The 23,142-nt window shown below is 55.4% G+C and overlaps 2 protein-coding genes across 9 annotated transcripts in view; one reads left to right on the forward strand and one right to left on the reverse strand.

Moving 5' to 3' along the window:
- Positions 1-1,094: 1,094 nt before the first annotated feature.
- PSMA7 (proteasome 20S subunit alpha 7) lies at positions 1,095-8,204 on the reverse strand. Its single transcript, XM_033186986.1, has 7 exons — positions 7,960-8,204; positions 5,594-5,720; positions 4,236-4,360; positions 3,505-3,627; positions 2,520-2,639; positions 1,717-1,779; positions 1,095-1,320 (listed from the first exon to the last, which is right to left on the reverse strand). The coding sequence occupies exons 1-7, from the start codon at positions 8,053-8,055 to the stop codon at positions 1,228-1,230; spliced, it is 747 nt and encodes a 248-aa protein (XP_033042877.1). The 5' UTR covers positions 8,056-8,204; the 3' UTR covers positions 1,095-1,227.
- A 42-nt stretch (positions 8,205-8,246) lies between these two features.
- Positions 8,247-23,142, forward strand: part of SS18L1 (SS18L1 subunit of BAF chromatin remodeling complex) — a 38,643-nt gene continuing 23,747 nt past the window's right edge. For 4 of the 8 annotated variants that reach the window (XM_033186972.1, XM_033186967.1, XM_033186969.1 and 1 more), the window contains exons 1-2: positions 8,247-8,622; positions 22,782-22,962. In XM_033186972.1, coding sequence (XP_033042863.1) covers positions 22,808-22,962 — 155 coding nt within the window. In that variant the 5' untranslated portion in view covers positions 8,247-8,622; positions 22,782-22,807. Of the gene's footprint in view, positions 8,623-22,781; positions 22,963-23,142 lie in introns of those variants that run through there. The other 4 variants (XM_033186973.1, XM_033186968.1, XM_033186970.1 and 1 more) reach the window with 2 other exon arrangements.

Consider the following 23,142-nt stretch of genomic DNA (forward strand, 5'->3'; position numbering starts at 1 on the left):
CCCAGTTCACAGATAGCGTTAGCCTGTATCAAGCAGTGGCCCTTTTGCCACCTTCCTGCTGCCTCCAAGCTCCCCAGCTCAGGAACGTTCATGTTCTCAGGCACCGTAGAGCAGGTTACACAGCCATGAGCGAGCTGCACCCTGGACCCATGCAGAAAAACAAAGATATGGCTGGTTCTAGGCTCAGAGCATCCTGTTTCAGTCTAATGGGTTTCCAGGTGACCTTAAAAGTGGTCCTCAGAGGATGAGGAGACACATCAGCTGCATGAGTTCTCCTTTCAGTACCTGCCTGTGGCCACTGGGTGGGGGTAATGGATATCCTTGACCAACAGAAAAATAAATCTTCTGTTATGTGTGCCAGATACTGGTGGCCACAGTCCTCACCCAGCTAGATATCTTGGTGAAACAGGTATTGCCTCCCAGAGAATCTCAAGGTAGTCAGGTCATCGCGTACCACCTGACCTTGCTGTTAAAATGTTAATTGTTTTGACAATTGTACATTTTATGCTGAGCTCAAAATGTATCTGGGCCCCTTTACTCCTTTTTAGAAGGTATGTGCCCAAAACCAAGGACCAGAACAAGTGGTAGCATGGGAGAAAAGGGGTGACCCGAGGACAGAAAAGCCTTCAACTGCTGCTGGACTAGAAGCCAAAATGCAGGAAAGGGCAGAGACTAGCCAGAACAGTCTTCAACAGAAAGTAGGGAGCAGACATCAAGATGTGGTCTAAGAAAGTCAGACACGGAAAGCTGCTTTGAACAAAGCTGCTGCTCTGCAGAATTAACCCAGGGTTACCTGTGTGTCCTTGACATTATACATTCATTAGGGGACTAGAATCAAGGTCTAAAAGCAAATGGAAGTCATTCTGTGTCTACAACAGAGAAACGGGTCTGCTGAAGGCCAGGTTTCTCTGCAGCACCCAGGGCAGCAGCTGATTTCCCAAGGGAGGAATCTGTCTCACGCTGGCCTGCTGTCTTAGCCACAAGGAACAGAAAGGAAAGCTCAAACTTACGGCGGCTCAGGGTTGAAAAATAAGGGTGGGAGATGAGAGGAATACCATGATTGCACCTAAAGACACACATTCCCTTAAAAGAGAAAAGGTTAAAAAATACGGAAGTTTATTGTAGGACACTCAGTGTGAATACATGGAATGGAAAGGCCTACACATCATTGAGACTCATCCATGATTGATTTGAATTTAAAAATTACAAGCAAAGACATTTTATTCATCATGATGCTTTCTTTTGTTTCTTCTTTTCGTTTTCTTCTTTTTCTTTTTCAATTTCAGCAACATACTTCTCAATTTCTTCAGGATTTAAAATCTACCAAAAAAAACTTCATGGTTACCTAAGCCAAACAAGGTGCCAAGGAACCAGCGCCCTCTCCTGGGGAGGGTAGCCAGGCTTTGGCACTGCTGCTCATACAGCCTCTTTGGAGAGGGACCTCAAGGAAAACAAGAGGATGCTGGCCTGACCTAGACAAGTATTAAGCAGCAGCAGATCTGACTGGCAGCTGCTCAGCACGCCCAGAGAACACGTGGGGACCCTCTAATCACAGGACGATGGGGGATCTTCTCTTTGACGTATGGGAGCCTCAGAAAAACATTTTCCTGATGGGAAAACCACAGAACGACCCCATGAGGTTTCCTTCTGGACTGGTACTGCCCTGATCATGGAGAAAACTCACAGGTGAAGAAAGCAGACAAACTTGGTGATTACCTTGAGGGGTTGATCTCGCCTCATGACAGCAAGTTCAATGTTTTTGCCACCTGACTGAACCACCTTGAAGGGATAGAAGACAGGAGCATTAGCCACCTTTCCCTATTCAAGACAAAAACAGCTCTCAGGAGTACCTTAAGTAGGTGTGTACCCAAACCCAGCACAGTCCCAGGAATGGAGGTCCCAGCCCCCAAAACCTGTGTCTTTGTCCTAAATGCATTTGTGAAGTCTACTTGGGATGCCTGCACACCCTCCTTTCTCCCAGCACTGGGACTCCTCTCTATTGCACAGCAGCTGTGCTCGAGGCCCTCCCCTTGACATAGCAGTCACCACCAGGAATCCTGATGCCTACACTCCAGCCTGGCCTTCCAGCTAGTCCCTCTCTGGTTTCACCTGCTAGCACTTCAAGGTCTTGACAAAGCCCAACCATATCTTCAGTTCTCTAATCCCGACTTGAGCAACAGTTCAAGCCTCTGGAAGGCCTAGTGATGGCATAAGGAGAACAGATTCCACAGCTGAACAGCTGGGTTCACATCCTGCCTCTGGTTCTCATGCTGTGTGCCCCTGCACAACCCTCAGCTGCCCCAGCTGGATAAAGGCACTAATGATAACACCTTGCGTGGCTATTTCAAGGAACACAGCAGTTAGGATACACCATAGACCAGAGCAGTGCCTGGCACATAACAGTCATTAGGCATTCCTGTTGGATCCTTGCCACCTTCCTTGCTGTCCCATCTACCTACCAGTCACCACCAAAACGTGGTATCTTCACCACCTTGCCTGGATTCCAAAGGCAAACTTACTTCCAGGAGCGCCTTGATCACCAGCTTAATGGTCAAATCATCTGTTTCAATGGCTTCATCAGTATAGTTCTTCTCCAGGAACTCGCGTACTGACTTGGCACCCCGGCCTATGGCATTGGCCTAAAACAGACATGTATGTTGTCACGTGGCATAGGGCATGACAACCCAGGGCCAGCCCTGGAACACGGCTGCCCGACATGGGCCGCCCAGTCAGTGGCAGTGGCAGGAGGCAAGCTGGAGTGCTGGACAGCAGCCCTGGACACAGGCCCTGCCTGTGGCTTCTTTTTGCAAAGAGCTCTTTAGAATTGGTGCTAATTCTTACCAAGAATGGGATTATACCTTTTATTCCATTATCAAGAGGCAATGGGAGATTTTTCTTTTTTTTTTTTTTTTTTTTGAGATGGAGTTTTGCTCTTGTTGCCCAGGCTGGAGTGTAGTGGTGTGATCTCCGCTCACTGCAACCTCTTCCTCGGGGTTCAAGCAATTTTCCTGCCTCAGTCTCCTGAGTAGCCAGGATTACAGGCATGTGCCACCATGCCCAGCTAATTTCTTTTGTATTTTTAGTGGAGACAGGGTTCTGCCATGTTGGCCACGCTGGTCTCGAACACCTGACCTCAGGTGATCCACCTGCCTCAGCCTCCCAAAGTGCTGAGATTACAGGCGTGAGCCACCGCACCCACCTGAGGATTTTAATTTATGTGGTCTGTCCTTACAGCTTGCTGCCCTTTGATTTTCTTCCAAACAGCAATGTTTAATCATCTCGCTCTCATAGGACTAGGTGAACTTAAACTGACTCATTCACTGACACAGGCCTACAGCAGGAAGCCCAGGACCTCCCACCCCCAGAGCCTGTTTCTACAGCAGGAAACCCAGGACCTCCCCTCCTCAGAGCCTGTTTCTACAGCAGGAAGCCCAGGACCTCCCCCACTCAGGGCCTGTTTCTGGCAAGATCGTCCGAAGCCCCTTTGTTTTATCACGAACTCACCTTCCAGGCATGGTATGTGCCCGATGGGTCAGTCTGATAGAGCCTAGGAGTGCCATCGAAGTCGAAACCCACAATGAGAGCAGAGATGCCAAACGGCCTGCGCCCATTGCTCTGCGTATAACGCTAGCAAGAAAAGAAGCAAGTCAGTACCATCCAACTAAGAAACTGCACGTGAGGAAAGAACCGTACTTGGTGAAAGTATGAACATTTTAAATCATGCCTATGCCCCCTCTCAGGTTACTAGCAGTTCAAATGATATATTAGCCAATAGCTTTCAACATCCTTTTCTGCATCTTCATCCCAGAAAGACTCACCTAGCACCAGAATTGTACCATGGAGCACAACTCAGGTTACTGGAAATTACTTTGACAGGTAGACATGTATTCTGCTTACACGTTAATGGCATTTCCTCATAGGGTGGCTTCTAGCCCCTTTCAACTGCTTGGTGACTGGTAACTCAGAACGGCAAGACAAAAGCTATCATTTCCCTCTAGACACAGGAATTCGGAATATCCCAGGAACTGAGAACAGAACGGTGTTACTCAAATTGGTGAGCTAGGTCAAGTTACACTTGTGCAAGTCAAGATCAGGATCATGGAATAAATCAGTGTTCTGATTCACCTGAAGTGACATGCAAATCCACATGAAGTGACACAGCAGGACGACCCTCCTTGGCGGAGCAGTGACTGCCCTGCTGCCAGAAGTGAGCATGCGATCAGGCAGGCACCCACCTGCTTCAGGCTGGCGATGTAGCGGGTGATGTACTCCACGGTGACCGGGTCCTCCACAGTCAGCCGGTGGCTCTGGCACTCCACCCGGGCTCTGTTGATGACTATCCTTGCATCGGCGGTGAGGCCTGCAAGGAGAGCAGAGAGGCTGCTGCTAGAGAGACAGCACAAACTACAGGCTGGGGGACGGACACGATGATGCAGCATTTAACCTTCCACAGACCCCCAAACCAGCAGCAAGGCTATTCTAAGTGACTGGCAGTGGAACCTGTCAGCCCCTGGGAACTTCTAAGAAATTGGGTACAGATGCTTCTCGACGTGCAGTGGGGTGGTATCCCACTAAGCTCATCGTAAGTCGAAAATACCCAGCTGAAAATGCATTGACTACCCCATAAACCCATTGTAAATAAAAAAATGTTGGCTGTTGTGCAGAATCTGGATTTTTAAAAACATTGTAGATCGAACCATACCAAGTCAGGGACTGTCTGTATATGAAGAATTGTGTGCCTCGGACCATACTTAAAACACGGTACCTGAGTCCTCTAGGGAATCTTAGAAATTGAGTAGGCCGGGCGCGGTGGCTCAAGCCTGTAATCCCAGCACTTTGGGAGGCCGAGACGGGCGGATCACGAGGTCAGGAGATCAAGAACATCCTGGCTAACATGGTGAAACCCCGTCTCTACTAAAAATACAAAAACTAGCCGGGCGAGGTGGCGGGCGCCTGTAGTCCCAGCTACTCGGGAGGCTGAGGCAGGAGAATGGCGTAAACCCGGGAGGCGGAGCTTGCAGTGAGCTGAGATCTGGCCACTGCACTCCAGTCTGGGCGACAGAGTGAGACTCCGCCTCAAAAAAAAAAGAAAAGAAATTGAGTTAATCCCTAATTTCATTACATAAATTGAGATCTTCCTAGATTGGATCTGCTGAGAGGAGAAATGAGCAAGACCAAAACAGCGCTGAGAACGTGCCGAGGCATGGCCTGCATCCACCAATGCGGTCCTTGTTACTGCTGGGGATGGCAGGACGTGGTTCTGTCCTCTCCATGCCACAGATGCAGTTAGCTCTAGAAAGTCCAGCCTTTCTCTAGATTGTAACTGACTGATACAGAAAAATAACAGTGGAGGTCAAACTGCACAGCAGCCAGAAGTGTTTTCATCCATTTAGCCATTTCTCTTTCACCCGCTATGGCAGAGAGGCCACCAAAGAAACTGGCCAACTTAAAAGTCCAAATTCATTTCTTTTAAATGATTTTCATTTACTCAGTTTATATGGCTCACAATAGCCCACACACCAAGTTAATCTCCAAAGCCCTGTTCTTCGCTGAGACTCTAGAGAGTAAGACAGCGCTCCCCACCGACTCGTACCTGCAAAGGCCATGCAGACATTGTCATCCAAAGCACAGATCTTCCGTACTGTTCTTTCATCCTGCAGTTTGGCCACTGACTTCTTCTCCACACCAAGAACAACAATGTCTCTTCCTCGAACACCAACCTTTAATTAAGATCCACGAACCACATAAGAAAGTGATACGAGTGCTGGGTGCAGTGGCTCATGCCTGTAATTCCAGCACTTTTGGAGGCTGAGGTGGGTGGATGACTTGAGTTCAAGAGTTCGAGACCAGCATGGACAACATGGCAAAACCCTGTCTCTAAAAAAAGTACAAAAAATAGCCAGGCATGGTGGCTCAAGCCTGCAGTCCCAGCTACTCTGGAGGCTGGAAGGTGGAGGCTGCAGTGAGCCATGACGGCTGGGAGACAGAGACAGCAAGACCCTGTCCCCTCACCCCACCCCATCCTCCCAAAAAAAGTGACACATGGTTCTACTGCCAGGCAGTGAGCACTAGGAGCAGATTTGAACCTCGGTCCTGGGGGATACGTACTCTGGGTAGCAGCTCCCATTGGAAAGTGTGTTCAGCCACACCCCTTTCTCCTCCACTTGTCCGTCACTGTGGTTGGCACCACGTCCTGCAAACCCAGGGGCATTCATCTACTGCTGGTAGAGCTAGCCCAGGCGTGCTCACCTAGGTGCCCAACCTGTGCCTTTCAAATGCTGAGATGTAGTTTTAGTTATAGCATAGCTAGTAACCATTATATACCATTATATAATCGGCATGTGTTTCCTTTCAACCCAATGAATCAAACAGTCCCATGCAAAGCCTGGAAGCCTGAGACTTTCACACTCGAGTCTGGTGTTCTGAAGGCAGTGTTTCTGTAGTAGTGAAATTATATTGAGCCACAATGCACTGTTTCCTGCACTGTGACATACTCATGTGACAGCCGTGGGAAGAGGCCTGATTTGCTGCCAGTGGACAAGGTGTCAACTGTTAATCCCAAATTGTTTATGGCTGATACCAGAGAAGGATGTAGCTGTTACTAAAAGCACCGACAATCACTGACAGTCAACCCCGAATCAAGCCAGAAACAAAGGGAACCATCATTGGGATAAACAGCGGCTCCTGGTTTAGAGCCGGGGCTTCTCCTGCTCAGCACTGTGAGCACCTGGGCAGGCTGATCTCACTGTTCCTGCCGCCCTGAGCACGGGTGGGATATTGAGCAGCGTCCCTGGCCTCTACCCTCTAAATGCCAGGAGCACCTCTGCGAGGTCTTGGACCACTAGAAAAGTAGCCACACACTGCCAGTGGCCCCTGTGGGCACAAAACCATCCCTGGCTGAGAAGTTCTGGTCTCAAGTGTTTGGGTTTTCCGGGAGCTTTCTCAGGTACTGACTCACTTGACCTTCAACTGACTCGAGGCCCAGAGAAGCTACATGGATTTGTTAAAGCCAGGTGCAGCCAACTGGCGGAGGTGGCAGTATTGGGGTCGAAGGCAGGGGTCAGCCGACTCCTAGTGCTCTTTAAGCTGACTTAGATCACCTGATGAATAACTGGGCCTTCATTTCAAAACAAAGATTCAGAAAATGAAAACAATTCAAAATGTACAGAACCGTGTGTGCTGCTTTCTCTGCCTGCTCAAACTTCTGAATACCAGGTGATAAAAGAATAACGATCTCTCAGGCTGACCAATAAAACTGACACGTCTTGATGTTACGAATTTAAGTTTCAAACAATGTCACTAAGGTCAATGTACCGGAGCCCTCGTCAAAACTGAAACGGCCGTGTTCAGACCAGTCCTGACCCGGGCGGCTGCAGCCCGGCCCCGGGAAGGCTCCTTCCGGCAGGGTGCGGAGATCCGGGAGGCGCCCGCCACCGGCCAGACCAGCGAGCCGCTTTGTTCCCGAAGCCCATCTGGGCCTAGAGAACAAGTGTTGCCCTGGGGCGGGTGGGGGTCCCTGTAACGGGGGACTGAGCAGTTCTCTCCCCAGCCACCCGGCTGCGTGAACAGCCCCCAGCGAGCGCACAGTCGATCCCCCGCGGCCTGCAGCGGCCCTCGCCCGGCCTCTGCAAACCGGGTCGGCGATGCGACCCACGCGCCCAGCCGGGGCCAGGGGTGCCCAAGATGGCGTCGCCACGGTCCCCCGTGCCCGGTGCCCCACGCGAGGCTGGGCCCCAAGCGAGGCTCCGGGTGGGGAGAACGGGCGCTCGCGGCTCACGCCAAATGCCGCCTCTGCAGACACTCGTGGAGACCGGCAACGGGGCCCGCGCTGCCCACGCCGCTGCCCACGCCGCTGCCCCGCGCGCGCCCACAGCTCCGCGCCAGGCCCTGACCCTCTCTCGGCTCCCCAGCCCCACTTCCGCCCGCGTCCCCGGCCCCGCGCAGGCCCCGGCGCCTCACCGCGGTCGAGCCCTTCTTGACGGCCTCCTGTGCGTATTCCACTTGGAAGAGATGGCCGTCGGGCGAAAAGACGGTGATGGCGCGGTCGTAGCTCATGCCGGCGGGGCGGCGACCGGGCTCCTTCCGCCGCGACTCTCAAAAGCGCACACTCACGGCCCGCGCGCACCCGCGACTCCCGGCGCCACTGCGCCCGCGCCCCGCCCTCGGCGCCGTGACCTGCGCTGCCGGCGACAGGCGGCGTCAGGCGGCGTCGGGCGGACGTGCGGACGCGCGCCGGGGCGGGGCCAGGCCGAACCACCGGTGGCCGGGGGTGGGAGGCGGTGCTCCGGCGGAGGGCCGGGCGCTGGGTGCGAGGGGGCCGCCGGGGGCCACCGTTCGGCAGTGGGCCGCAGACCCTTCTGCAGGGCGGAGCGGCGGCGCCGCGGGCCCGGAGGCTCGGCGACGGCGACGGGGCGGACGAGCCCACGACGCGGCGCCCCCCGCCCTCCCGCCCCCTGCCCCCCGCCGCTACTGCGGATAATGAGCGCCTCGGGCCGCCGAGCGCAGCCGGAGTATCCACCCCGATGACCACGGGCTGAGTCCCGCGCAGCCACCATGTCCGTGGCCTTCGCGTCCGCCCGGCCAAGAGGCAAAGGGGAGGTCACGCAGCAAACCATCCAGAAGGTGGGCCGGGCCGGGGCGGTGGCGCCGGGCGGCGGGGCTGAGGGCTGGCGCTCGCGGGGCCGGGGCGCGGGCAGCTGGCGGGCGCAGGGCGCGAACAAAGCCGGGGCGCAGCCGGGCGGCCGTGAACCCCGACGGCGGCCCGGTATCCGTCCCCGCGTCCCACGCCTGCGCGCCAGCGGGCACCGGGCCGTGTGGGGGGCGCTCCCCGGAGAGCCTGCGCCAACTTTGTTGGGGCGGCGGGTCCCTCGGGCCGGGGCACGGGGCGCTGGGGGCCGGGCGGACGCTGGAGGGTGCCGGCCCCGGAGCGCGCTGTCCTCCGAGTCCGCGGCGCGCGCTGGGAACCGTCCTGGGCCGTGCCGGGCGCACGGGGACCCCTCGGGGCCGGAGCCGCGGCGAGGGCTCGTCGCGCTCCGCAGCCAGCCTCGGTGGCGAAGGCGGGCGGCGGGCGACACTCGCTTTCTGCGCTCAGCTTGGCGTGTGGAGAGGGGCGCGGGCCGGCCTCCGGGCGCACGGAGATGGCGGGGCCCGCGGCCGGGGCTGCCCCTTCTGCCGCTGGAGCGAGGTGCGGACGATGGAGGCACAGAGGGACGCGTCCTAATGCCTATTTGGGGGGCATCGTTAGACAGCCCGGCCCCGTAGGGAGCGCACCGCCCGCCGGTATCCTCGCGGCCATGCGGCGTTTCAGCGTGACACCCTCCCCCGCCGCCTCGCCTAACAAACTTGATGGATTCGCTCCACAACCTTTCCTCTAGCTCCGTAAGTTCGGCCTTGTGGTTTTCAAGAGACAGCGTTTACAGGGGTTTGGGACACCGTTATCCAAAGCCCTAAGTTTTGAAATTGAGACTTTGCATTTTCTGCTGTTTTTCTGTAGAAAACAAATTCGGAAGAAAATCAGCATTAGCCATTCCCGTTTCAGTTGTCGCAACATCTTTTGGAGTGGCACTGGTTTTTTCCTCAACTCCGACTCCGTCTTCACCCTGGTGGGATTGCAGGGAGAAACAGTGGTACTCCTAGGTTCCCAGGAGCGCTTGTCTCCCTAAGGGGGTTCACCTTGACCTTGACTGTGGCTCTTATTCCTTGATGACATACCAGTCTCCTGTGGAAGTTGTCCTAAATCTATCGCCTATTTTGAGACTACCCTTGCTGTTGCTAGTTTTAGAAATTTGATGGTCTTAACAAATGAGAACCTTGGCCAACTCTGAACAGGACAGATTGAGAATAGCAGAAACACAGATTTACAAGTGTGGCGTTTTAATTTATGTAGTAAACTCTTATGTGTGCTTACTGTATCCCAGACACTATTCTAGGGGTTTTATAAATTTTAGTTCATCCAATTCTTCATAGAAGCTACTGGCATCCCATTTAATGGCTAAGGAGGCTGAGGTCTGGGGAGGCTGTGCCTTGCTGGTAAGTGGACGCTGAAGCCTGGGGGGCTGAGTGCCTTGCTGGTAAGTGGCACAGCCAGGTGTTGAACCCATACTGTGGCTCCAGGGTCTGCTGTGTTGGTACCCCTTAATCTGGGAACATTTGGCCAGGCGGAGGTCAAGCTCTAGGCTCAGAGGCAAATGTTGGAACCCGGAGCATCTCCTGGCACTCTGGTTTTTTGGACCTTAGCAGTCATTGTTCCTGAAGTTACCTTTGTCTTCAACGTTCGTCCCGTTATTTGCACTGCGCACACATTTCCATTGAAGTTCCCCAAATTCTCCAGGTAAAAGTGTATATTGAGGTGCTGTCCCAAACATCAGATCAGAAAAGAAGAAATGCACCTGTGGACTGTGTGTCCCAGGGCAGAAACTCAGCTTGCTGACCATTGGAAATGGATCTTTAGTTTAGGCTGCTGACTTGGCCTGGTAGGGCCAGCAGGCTGCGTGTTGGGCTTGGTGTTTTGACAGTGAATATATTTACCCAGGGATCTTTTACTGGGAGGTGTGAGAAGGCTGAGAAAGGTGTGAGAGGTGCGTGTTCTACGCCTAAAAGGTGTGCTGTGTCCACAGTGTGTGCTAGTAGTCTCATGCCGAGAGCATTAAGAGAAGCCAGGAACCCCTCTGAAACCTGCTTGGTAGTGAAGGGGAAGGAAGAATACAACTTGTCCTTAACAACATTGTGTGTGGGTGGGGATCTTTCAGGCCAACTTCTACTCAACCTTCAAAGCCTCACTCAAATGTTCCCTGTCTCATGCTCCCTCAGCCATCATGTGGCCCATGTAGCACTTGCTTGAGCTCCTGAGTTCAGCATGTGACTGATGAATTCTTTGCTGATCCCCAGCCTCTCCTTGTGTCTGAGCACAGTTAGTGCTGAGCACGTGCCGGTGCATCTGTGACTCTGGTTCCATCAGTGGAAGTGTTTTGAAATAAGCAGATGTGTTAGTGTCCTGTGACTTCCTTGACACATTACCACAACCCAGGTGGCTTCAAACGACAGAAATCTATTCCCTCACAGTTTTGGAGGCCAGAAGTCCCAAGTCCAGGGGTCAGTTTCCTGCTCTTCTCTTGGCTTCTGATGGCTGTGGGCAGCCCTTGGTGTTCTGTAGCTTGTAGGTATATCCAGCCAGTCTCTGCTTTCATCATCATCTTTTTTTTTCTTTTTTTTTTTTTTTTTTGAGATGGAGTTTCACTCTTGTTGCCCAGGCTAGAGTGCAATGGCACCATCTCGGGCTCATAACCTCCGCCCCCCACCCGCCCATGTTCAAACAGTTCTCCTGCCTCAGCCTCCTGATAGCTGGGATTACAGACGCCTGCCACCACATCCAGCTAATTTTGTGTTTTTAGTACAGATGGGGTTTCTCCATGTTGGCCAGGCTGGTCTTGAACTCCCGACCTCAGGTGATCTGCCCCCACCCCCACCCCCCTTGGCCTCCCAAAGTGCTGGGATTACAGACGTGAGCCATCGTGCCTGGCCTCAATTTCCCAGTTTTTATAAGGACTGTTTTATTGGTTTTAGGGCCTACGTTAGTCCAGCCAGACCCCATCTTTATTTCATTTTCAAATAGCCTGTTTCCAGTACCTCCCATGCGCAGAGACCAGGGGTCCGGGCACAGTTCAGCCCACAAGAGTGCATTTGTGGTGAGGGCTATCCCAGAGAAGGAGCCGTGAGGCAGAGGCGGAGAGCCACAGAGGGTCCCATACCTGGCCTGCATGGAGCAAGTATTGGGGCACCCAAAGTGGAAGGGCAGGGAGTGCTGGGCTGATGTGGGGAGGGTAGCTGGTGGTGACCAGGCAGCAGTGCATGGGTGAGATGGTCAGAACCACTCTGTGGCAAGCACCACAAGGGACATGACTGTGCTGGGGAACCCTGTGGTGGGGCTGGGCCATGTCACCACAGTGGCCCCTGGGCCTGGCTGGCTGTTCTCTGGCCACCAGCTGGAAACTGTAATGTCCTACTGTCCAGTGTGTGCTTCTTACACTGCTGTTGGGGCTGGGGCTGCAGTGGTCACCACCGACCATGTGGCCAGACTTGACCCCTGGGTTGCCGCCTTGCTGCTTGGCATACAGTAATTGGTCAATAAATGTGTTACTGTTTCTGTTAGTATTGGTTTTCTCATTGGTTTCCTTGGCCGGATAATAGCAGTGGTGTCTGCCGGTCTGCTGGGTGTCTGGATCCCCAGTGCCTGTTGCAGGGCGGGGTTGGGGAAAAGCTCTGAGGGAATGGGACAGAGCTGGGAGGAGGTGGGCCCCTGGGTTTGCCTGCTGAGTGGGTTTGGTGTGGGAAGACAAGACCTTTGTGGAGTGGGTTGGTGCCATGCCCAGGGTATGAGAGCCAGGGAATGGTTGAACCTGGACCAGCCCTATCCCATGCCCTTGGTACCCAGGTGCGGGGGTGGGGCATGGGCAAGGGGCACACTTCTGGGTGGGGATGAGCTGTGGAGGATGGGGTGCACACCCAGCAGACAGTGGGCACCTTGTGTGCTCCCTCAGACCTGGAACTTGCTGTCTGAAGGAACGCAAGCTAACTTGGCTAGGAGTCTTTGTAAGGTGAGAGCTGTCCTGTGACTGAATGGCTTAGGGATGCCAAGCCTCCCTTGCATGTGGCTGATTGACAGCATTCTTCCTGCTATCAGAGGCTCCCCCCACCTGAGAAGGGGAGCACGGGGGCCTGTCTTTATATCCCCAGGGATGAGGGGTGGGGTCCCCTCATTCTGGAGCCTGGGCTCAGCCCCGGGGAGGGACCCCGCAGCCACAGGCCTTGCTTGGCCTCCTTGCTGTCTTAGGTCAGGTGAGGGTGGTGCTCTGCAAGGCCCTTGAGCCTGAGCGCTGTGGGCAAGGCAGGCAGGAGAAAGGCATTGTCCCGGAGGGAGCAGCCGCAGCCTGGCCTCTGTCCCCTCTGTCTGTAAAGCCTGGCCATACACCCTCTTGCTGGGCGCTCCTGAAGGTGCTCTTCCCAGTCCCGTTCAGCCGGGAGGGTGAGGAAGCATTTGGATAAAGACAGTGCCTGCCCACTGCCCTTTACCCCTGACCTTTCTAAGGCTGATGGTCTCCAGAGTCCCTGTCTGCCATCCAGTCGCTGGGTGTGGAGTCTGGAGGCAGCAGCCGAAGGCAGCCCAGGTCTTGCCCAGGTGGCGCTCGCTAGCCAGTGGTCCCGGATGTTCTTGAGGCTCCTGGCCTTTGCACGGTCTGTGCCCCAGGCCAGTGGGTTGGAGCTCGGGCACCTGCCCCTGTGTGCTTGGAGTCTGAGGACAGATTTCCTGGAATCCCCAGGCTGCAGATGGTGGAAGAGCCACGCCCGCCCCCAGTGGATGCAGGGGTCACGCCCTGTGGCGTGATACGGGGGATGCAGGAATAAACAGGCCCTGGGTGCTGAGCAGTTAGCGGGCCGGCACTGATGGCCCGTAAGGCCTGTGGGGCCTGGGAAGAGGAAGCGCAGGTCTTCTCCTCTGGTCCAGGCAGGCACCTCCACTGCCTCCCTGCCGTGTGATCACAAGAGGAATCCAAAAGGTTGGGAGAAGGTGCCATGGACGATTGTGGGAAGGAGGCTCCTGTGATGCTGGTCCGAGTCTAATTGGCCACCACAGTTGCTGTGCACAATGGGGACGGAAGTGGCCTAGTTATATCCTCCTCCAATTGGAAATAGGTGTGGGAAGCAGGCAGGTCCTTGGTGTTACCAGGATGAGGATGGGGGCCGTGGAACTGCGGGAGGGCAGGGTGGGGCAGGCCGGACTTCCTGGGCTCACATTCTTATCCCGCTGATGGTGATGTGTGCTTCACCTTTCTGTGGCCCAGTTTCCTTGTCTTTAGCAAGAGGACAGGGCTGTGGCCTCCCTCCTAGCCTGTGTGTATGGGTAAGGCAGTGCCTGGCAGCCTTGTAATTGGTCAGCTTTAGCCTTTGATCAGGCACACAACCAGCAAGGAACGGCCGGAATTTATCCGTGGCATTCGGAAAGGGAGGTAAGGACTCCATTCCATACTGCAGGAAACCATCGCAAGTCCAGGGTCGTGTCAAAAAGAAAAGGCAGTGTCAGCACATGGATGAGATGCACACAGACATCACATGTCGCTAGTGCAGTAAGCACGTCTTCAGCTTGGGAACTGTCAGGAGCAAAGTGATGTTGTTGTGCTGTGCTGTGAGACGCCCCAGAGCACCATGAGACTGAAAGTGATTGCCAAGGCGTGTGCAGATGCGGCTGCTGTTGTGTGTGTTAAGCATGTCTTCTCGTGTTCTTAGAGTCTTTGAAATTGCACACGCATGTCAAACACACAGTGGCAGGGCCATGAGGCAGCAGCCAGCTCCCCCCAAGGAGACTGCACGTGTAAATTTGGGGGCTCTTCTGAAGCCCACAGACCGACTTCACATGTTCCACAGTTGGGGGAATGTTCAGAGGGTCCCATTGGCTTCCATCAGTGGAGTCTGTAGTGTCGGCTTGCTGACCTTGGGGGCAGGGACGGAGCAGCTCAGGCTGGGCTCAGGGAAGGAGAGCTGATGGGTCAGCGATGTCTGCCCCGAGAACAGGAGTGGCAGGTGCTAGCACAGGTGCCATTGCTGGCTTAGCCACCTGCTGATGCTCAACCAGCAATCCGGTTGGCCAGGCTGGTCCCTCTCACACCTTGATGACTCCTAGGAGTTGATCCTGTGTCTGTGTCCACGCCATGCGTGGGGAGTGCGTGGCAGCCCTGTGTGTAGTGGCAGAAGACGGAACAGTTTCAATGTCTGTTCAAGGAGACTGAGTACCACGTTGTGTCCATGTTGTGGAATTCTCTGGAGTGTAGGAAACATTGAGGGTTTTTTTTTTTTGTTTTGTTTTTTAAGACAGCCTCTTGCTCCTTTGCCTAGGCTGAGGTGCACTGACATGATCACAGTTCATGCAGCCTCGTCCTCCTGGGCTCAAGGGACAAGTGGGGTCTCTGTGCTAACAGAGGACAGTCTCCAAGATATTTGAGAGGAAAGGGAACTCTGGAACAGCAGAGCGGAACGTTATCAGGTGTGTGCAGAGTCGGGAGGGGAGTGCATGGACTCCATGCGAGACGCTTCCAGAAGGAGCAGAGCTGGCCTCTGGGTGGGAGGAGCCAAGGGTTCCTCCTAGAAAATTAAAAAGGTTCCAAAAGTCTTTGTAATTAGAAAGGACAACCACGAGGACACTGGAGGTGTTTCTGCCCAGTGTGGGCAGTGAGCCTCAGAGCCCCAGGCCTCCTCTGTGTCCAGCTTCCAGGGCCCCACACAGGTTCGTCACTGGGGAGAGACGGTTCTGCTGAGAGCCCCTCACACAGGTTTTTGCCTGGCAGCCCCAGCCCTTCACCTACTCTCTGTGGGCTCTGGGACCCCAGTTGCTCTCCATCCCCAGTTCTCATCCTCACTCCCTCACCTACCCAGTCAGGACCCCACAGCGGGGCTTCAGCAGTCCCAGGCCCCATCCTTGATGCCAGGCTGTGCCTTGGGTCCTCCAAGCCACACCCTGTATCCCCCGTCAGTCCCTGCCTGCCGAATCTGGTTTCTCTGCTCACCTGCATGGTCCATCGCCATGGCCGCAGCTTCTGGGCCCCTTGGGTTCGTCTCCCTGTGGGTGCTGGGCTTGGCCCTGGGCGTCAGCCAGCCTGACCAACAGAGACACGTTGGGGCCTTCCCTCAGAGCCTGAGACCACAGGGGTGACAACGCCGAGAGGGAGTGGGAGGCCCGGGTGTCCCAGCTGCCCCAGCGGCGAGCCCAGCCAAGCCTAGCAGAAGATCCTCCCAGCTGGCCCAGAATCATGAGAATTAAGAAATCATGTTTCGATCACGCGGCTCAGGGAGGTTTGTTGCACATTGGGTGATGGATGTACCCAGCCGCGTTGGGATCTTGGTCCAGCCAGCCTTTGCAGTGAGCACAGGCTTCAGTTGAGAAAGTAACCCCTGCAATGGGCACAGGACTCCTGTCCCCCAGCAGTCCCCGTTCCCCTCTTCTCCAGCTCCTCAGAGCTGGCCTCCGTTCCTGGACACGCCCCATGGCCTTTGCACACGCCTGTTTCCTCCATCGGGCCGCCCTTCCCCCACCTCACCCATGTGCTCCTGCCCAGCCTCCAGCCCAGCTGGAGGTCAACCCCAGAAGCCTGGGGCTCCGCTGCCTCATGGCCTTGAGCAGATGCTCACCCACGTTGGTCTCCACCTGACCGGCCACCCACGCCTACTCCACCGTAAGAAGAGCGGGTCGCACCTCCTCACTGTCACCTCCACTCACCCAGGCCTAGGATGGGCACGTCGATGAAGCATGCTGAAAGATGGGGTCTCACCACCCCTCCTTACTGCGGCCCCCGATGCCAGCCTCTAGCTCCTCCAGATGGAGTTGCCACCTCATCTCTGTCTCAAGCACCTCAGGAGGCCTCAGGCTACCAGCTGCAGTGCTTTGCCGGAAACGTCTGACACAGGTTTACTCCTGAACTTGTAGAAACTCAGCTTCTCTGGAAAGGGTGGGGAGAACTGTGTCTCACGATGCAGAAAAACACACAAGTGCACATCAGGAAGCTGGGAAGCAGTGTCTGCGGAAGACAGCAGTAAATGCAGAAAACGTGTAACGCGCCGGGCCATGTGCATGGCTTCTTTGTTCAGCCTAGTGTTAGAGGTACAGCCAGGTGGAGGAGACTCAGGTGGGCCCGTCACCAGCCCTGGCAACCCCAGACTCACTTCAGGTCTCTTTAAGGTCATTTTGCAGATGATACCGTGAGTAAATGCTTGTCTTAGAGATTTTCATAAACACAGACATGTAAGAAACTAGAGATGGACAAGCTCCGGAGCGGGGGCCGCAGCCGTCTGTCAGCATGTTTCCCTCCTGTCGGGGTCTTTTGCTTTGGATTTTGTGCTCCGCAAAGCCACGCAGGCACATGAGGAGTCAAGACGTGCCGTGGGCGTGTGTTCGCTGTTGTCTCACACGGCTATGAAGAAAACCTGAGACTGGCTAATTTATGAAGGAAAGAGGCTTAATTAACTCACAGTTCCGCAGGGCTGGGGAGGCCTCAGGAAACTCAGAATCACGGCAGAAGGGGAAGCGAGGCACCTTCTTCACAAGACGGCAGGAAGGAGAAGCGCAAGCGGGGGAAATGCCAGGCGCTTGTAAAACCAGCAGATCTCGTGAGAACTCACTCACCATCACGAGAACGGCATGGGGAAGCGGCTCCATCCATCCAATTACTTCCCACCGGTTTCCTCCCACGACGCGTGGGGCTCGTGGGAGCTACAGTTCAAGATGAGATTTGGGTGGGGACACGGCCACACCAGATCAGGTGTGAGTAACCTCGGGAGTAATGCCTCCCGCCTCCCAGAAGCGCCCTCTTGCCCTTCTCAAGGCCAAACCAGGTGGCCACTTTGGAACAGGTTTAGGGCTGCTGACCTTACCTGGTGACCAGGGAGAACGGGTCACCAGGTAATGTCTGCCCTCCCTGCTGCACACCTGCGCTTCCCACTCATACCCGTCAGAGTGGCTTTCTCGAGTTGGATCTGCCTCTGCTGTTGACGGGGTGACGATAGACACCTTGCTCACTGCTGAACCACACAGGATCGTGTGACTGCTTTTCCTACCTGGCTTTTGTTTTCCCTGGAGTTGTTGATTGTTTTTCTTTTTGATCACTTGTCACTAGTGTCTCTCCTCCTTCGCTCAGGTATTCTTCTGGGTTTCAGTCTCGGGGCTGCTCTCCATGGGCCTCCCACCATTGGCCAAATTCCTTTGGCTTCTCTTGGGTTGGGTCTTGGATCTTCTCCTGGGATTTGCTCCCTTGGTTTGGGGAGGGAGGCGCATCATGTTATGGCCTCCTGAGAACAGGTGTTTGGGATGTGCCCCTTTAAACAGAATTCCCACACTCCCCTCATCTGACTGCCCGCATGTTAACGCCGCCTCATTTGCTGTCCCCTCCCCTCTTCTGTGGACACGTTATTTTTGCCCTGACAATTTGAGAATGAGTTGTAGACTTGGTGCCCCTTTACTCCCAAATACTTGAGCGTGACTTTGCGGCCAACAAGGACATAATACTGTACAGAGATTGAAATGGGGGAGCTGATGTGACAGCAGCGCGGCCGTCTGCTCCGACTCACTCTGACTTCCCCGTTGTCCCGGTAATGGCCTTTGTAGAACATCATTCAGGATTATTGGAAGGACCCCGGGACCATGTCTGTTGAGTCTCTCCTGGTTGAGAACCACTCATCCATCTTCGTTATCTTTGATGACTGGCAGTTTTCGAAGAATGCCAGCCAGTCATCGAGTGCCTTTGGTTTGGGTACAGGGTACGTTTTCCTAACTTACGGGTCTGAAAGTGCATCCATTCTCCCTTCACTCCTGGTTGGGGTTTCGGCTGACAATCTCTGTGCAGAAGTCTCCCTCAGGATCAGACCATAGCCCTTCTAGAAGCCTCCGTGGTGAGTTCATCTCTCCTCCAGAGCCTCCCTCAGGCCAGGCCATCGCCCCCCCCGCCCCGAGGTCTCCGTTGGGACTGGGTCATTGCCCCTCAGAGGGTGTCCCTTGGTATGGAGCACAGCTCCTCCGGAAGTCTCCTTGGGATCGTCACCCACTGCGGGCCCACGTAGGAGGCTCCATGCCGTCGGAATTCACTGTCCTTCACGTGGAACCTGGTTTTCTCTCCTGTCATGTTTAGGATCTTGCTTTGTCCCTGGTCTTTTTGGCAGACTGGTCACCTGAGAGCCCTTCCGACGGGGAAATGCGTCCTTCAGCTCTGATTGAAGGATTTGGGGGTGATTTCCTCGCTGCTCCTATCTCTGCGGCTCCTGGAGGGCCGCGCTGGTCCACTCCTCTCTTCGTGACCTTTGTTTTCTCCTTGGTCGATCCGTCCTGCTTTCCGGGACTCCTCTTCAACTTCATGTTCTGCTCCTCTGTTGAGTTGTGTTGTGGCTAACAGGTTTTCACCTCCAGAGCGCTTCCCTCTGTTGTTTCTAACCAGCATCGTCTTTTTTGAGGCTCCAGTAACCTGCATCACTGCACCAGCTGTCTTCGTGAGGATATTAATAATAGGTTTTGTTGGATTTTTAAAAAAAAATTTCAGGCCAGACGCGATGGTTCATGTCTGTAATGAGCACTTGGGGAGGCCGAGGCGGGCGGATCACTTGAACCTAGGAGTTCGAGACCAGCCTGGGCAACACAGGGAGACCCTGTCTCTACCAAAAAAAAAAAAAAGCATTTAGCCAGGCATGGTGGCACACACCTGTATTCTCAGCTACTCGGGAGGCTGAGGTAGGAGGATCACTTGAGCCTGGGAGGTGGAGGTTGCAGGGAGCCAAGATCACGCCACTGTATTCCAGCCTGGGTGACAGATCAAGACCCTGTCTCAGAAGAAAAGCAAATAGAAAAAAAGGTTCCGTCTTGCGTAACCTTCGTCTCTGGATTTTGGCTTCTGTGGCTGGTTTTGGCCTTTGTCTTTGGCACTGTTGTGGCTTCTGGGGATTGGAGGCCGGAGCGCCGCCTGCTGTGCTCAGGCAGGCGTGTGTTCGGTCTGTGGTTCGCTCTGAGGTGCACATTCCCTTCAGTGCCAAGTGTCTTTCCTCCAGGCTGATCACTTTGCTAGAGGCGCCCCCCTCATCCAGTCCCATCTCCTACTGGCAGATCCTGGGCGACCCTGAAAGGTGCGGGAATCTTAACATTCCTGAGCCTTGTGGGGCTTCGCAGCACAGTGTGGCTCAGGCCAGGCGCCCTGGGGGCACTGATTTGGTTGTCACTCGTCCATGTGCTCTTCAGCTTCAAATTCTCGTGGCTGCCGTCTTGTGCCCTCCCCTTTCTGTCCGTAGAAGGCTGTACCTGTTCCATCCTCAGTTGCCGGCCGGGGCCTGGGGCTTGGGGCGTCCAGTCTGCCACCTTTCGTTCCACCTGTCCTGCCCTTTTTGAAATAGGTATGTGTGTAACATACGTGAGAAAGTTCTCTGTATCTGGTTTTTTGTTGTTGTTGTTGTTGTTGTTGTTTTTGTTTTTTTTTGAGACGGAGTTTCGCTCTGTCGCCCAGGCTGGAGTGCAGTGGCTGGATCTCAGCTCACTGCAAGCTCCGCCTCCCGGGTTCACGCCATTCTCCTGCCTCAGCCTCCCGAGTAGCTGGGACTACAGGCGCCCGCCACCTCGCCCGGCTAGTTTTCTGTATTTTTTAGTAGAGACGGGGTTTCACCGTGTTAGCCAGGATGGTCTCGATCTCCTGACCTCGTGATCCGCCCGTCTCGGCCTCCCAAAGTGCTGGGATTACAGGCTTGAGCCACCGCGCCCGGCCTGTATCTGGTTTTTTAAAAACGCACACCAGTACTGTGTTTTGTTGTGCGTGCATAAACTCCGCAGCACTGCCCTGGCCAGTGCACAACCGCAGGGCTCTGTTTAATGAAGTCGGCGGCTTGCGCCATCCCAGCCCCGTGCTGGGAGTGATGCTGAAATGCCGTGTCTAGTTCGTGTCTCTGGAGACAATTTCTGCCTGGGGGTTAGGAGTCGAGAAGGGGAAGCACTGAAAGGGAAAGCAAGAAAGCCCATAGTTGTCCCCTTGCTTCAATTCATCTAGAGGCAGAGCCATCTGGAATGCCAGCGCCTGGCAGGTGGGCTCACCCTCACCTGCTCACAGGTAAGCCTGGCCCGCAGCGCCCCCTGGCGGCACCCCCATCTCAGGATGGCTCCTCGGCCCCATTGGGCTCAGCTGAGTGCAGGGCACCTTGTCCCCAGCAGGGAGAAAAGTGGTAAAGAGTGGAAAGGGGGAAGGTATAACTTAAGGAAAAAATAGAGCAGGATAAACCAACCCTGAAGTTGTGGAGACGGGCGGAGGAGGAAGCTGAGTCGAGGGCAGTCACTTAGCTGGGGCTGTGGGTCCGGGCTCTGCTCTGCTAGGTGGCCTGGCTGGGCTCTCTCCGCCCTGGACTCCGGAGTCTCTGCCTGTGGATGGGTTTGGGCCCGAAGGTCAGCCTGCAGTTAAAGGGGCCACGTTGCAGGGTGGAGGCACAGCTGGGTGGCCCCAGGTCCCCAGGCAGGCAGGTGAGCTCCTCCTCCCCTTGCCCTAGGGGTCCCCTGCTCCAGGGCCTGTTGAGCTCCTGCTGAGAGCAGCCTCATAGGGCTGAGATGACCCAGCACGCTGTGGTGGAGCGAAAAGGCACGGCTTTTTCTTGGGGTGCTAGCCTCTGAGCAAAGGCCTTTTTATGGAAAGCAGCAGGTGTGGTGGGCTCAGTCCTGTGCTTCCCTGCAGGTGGAGGCGGCCGGTCACAGGGCGGGTATCCGTTCTTTTCAGTCTCCTCCCACGCCCCCTCCCTCCTCTTTCACCTCCTGTTGGGTCTCCATGGACCACCCAGTGCTGCCCCCAGGTGGACACCTTGGAAGAGCCGGCTCTTTTGTGCCTGCTCCCCATGGCCCGTGGGCATCCTGTGTGGTGTCTGCAGGATGCCGCCTGGCCCCAGTCCCTATTCCTCTGCTGCCACCCACCCCTCCCCACTTCTACCAACCACCAGACTCAGCACATCCTGAGCACGTGCAGGTGTGTGGACACAAGGCCTTGGACCGCTTGATTTGGGAGTGCTCCAGTACCCCCCTGGGGCCACACGAGCACGTTCAGGAGGCCCTTTGGGAAGGAAACCTGGGGCATCTGTGGGCCCAGCCCCCTGCTGCTCAGGTGCAGCCAGGCACACGGGTCACCAGGTCACAGGCTGAGCCCCTGCATCTGACAGGTTCCTGGCAGTGCCCATCTTGAACGTGGAGCGTGCTTGGCGGAGTGTGTGCCTGGCTGTCCCTGAACCAGAAGCCTCCATTTTGCCGGTTCTAGGAGCACGTGGTGCCTGCACAGAGACCCCGGCCCAGCTCTGGGAGGCCCACATCTGGCTGTTCACTTGAGACTGGTTTAATCTGGGTTTGGAGTCATGACCCTGTCTGTACACACACACTTTATGTGTGAGATACAGAAGGTTCAAGACAGGACCGGCCTTCCCTGTGTGGCCTGTGGCCCATCCTGCTGTTCTGCTGCATTTCAGCACCCCAGGGGTGAGGGCTGCGGGTCGCCAGCCCCAGATCCAGGTCATGCCCGGTTCCGCAGTGTCACCCACCTTTCCTGCCCCCCCCGCCGGCCTGTGTTGTGTGTGGTTTCTTCTATCCTTGGTGCTGTCCCTGCCCCTCCCAGACCCTTTCCTTCCCTCCCGCACCCCGGTTGGTGGCAGCCCCTGCAGGAAGTCTTGATGCCACCCACCTAGGAGTGCCCTGGACCCCTGCTGATCCCGAGGGGGCAGCTGCCTGTGTCCCACCCTGTGTGGTTGTGATTTGAGGCTGTCCCCTCCAGCTGGGGGCTCCAGGGCCTCTTGTGGGGTGCCCACGGGGTCCTGACATCCTTGCTGTCGACTTGGCTGACCCTTGCTGCACAGATGCTCTGCCGTCAAGGGCCCTGGAAGCTGGAGGGTCCTTCAGGGTGGGGGCTGCTAGAGACACAGAGCCTCCATGTTTTCATCTGTGGGCTGAGATGGCCCTGCCGCTTACGGGTGAAGTCCTTAGCACAGGGATGTGTGAGTGTTTGGTCTGTGGTGGCTGAGGCCATGCATGTAACGACAGCTTCATGCACAGAACGGGTGTAGCATCCCAAATCTGGAAATTTGAAGTGCTCCAAAATCTAGAACTTTTTGAGTGCCAACATGAGGCTCAAAGGAAATGCTCATCGGAGCATTTTGGATTTCAGATTTTCAGATTAGGGATGCCAAACCGGTGGATCTAAAACAGATATCTCCAAATCTGGAAAAATCGGAAATGTGACACGTTTCGTAAGGGCCACTCGACCTATATGAAAACTAGATGCGTAGCGGTGGTGGTTCTGCCCGAGGGCCAGCGGCAGCCCCGCGTCGGCAGCGCCTGCTCACGCTCTCTCCGCAGATGCTGGACGAGAACCACCACCTGATCCAGTGCATCCTGGAGTACCAGAGCAAGGGCAAGACAGCCGAGTGCACGCAGTGAGTGCCCGCCCGCCATCCACGGGAACACTTTGGGGGGTCATGCAGACTCTAAGCATGGAGGCCAGATATGTCCCGAGAGCCCCCCAGTGCGGCGGCCAGATATGTCCCAAGAGTCCCCAGCACAGCTGCGAAGCGTTGCTGCCAGAACTGGGGTAGTTCCAAGGGAGGCGGGAGGAA

This window comes from Trachypithecus francoisi, unplaced genomic scaffold (assembly GCF_009764315.1).
Source record: "Trachypithecus francoisi isolate TF-2019V2 unplaced genomic scaffold, Tfra_2.0 Lachesis_group21, whole genome shotgun sequence".
NCBI classification, from domain to species: domain Eukaryota; kingdom Metazoa; phylum Chordata; class Mammalia; order Primates; family Cercopithecidae; genus Trachypithecus; species Trachypithecus francoisi.

Excerpts from the sequence above, each read along its gene's own strand:
- PSMA7 (XM_033186986.1), bottom strand. The coding sequence starts at position 8,055 with ATGAGCTACGACCGCGCCATCACCGTCTTTTCGCCCGACGGCCATCTC. Across the intron at positions 3,628-4,235 it reads ACATCGCCAGCCTGAAGCAG|CGTTATACGCAGAGCAATGG; the intron begins GTGGGTGCCTGC and ends TTTTCTTGCTAG. Across the intron at positions 1,321-1,716 it reads GGCGAGATCAACCCCTCAAG|ATTTTAAATCCTGAAGAAAT; the intron begins GTAATCACCAAG and ends TTTTTTTGGTAG.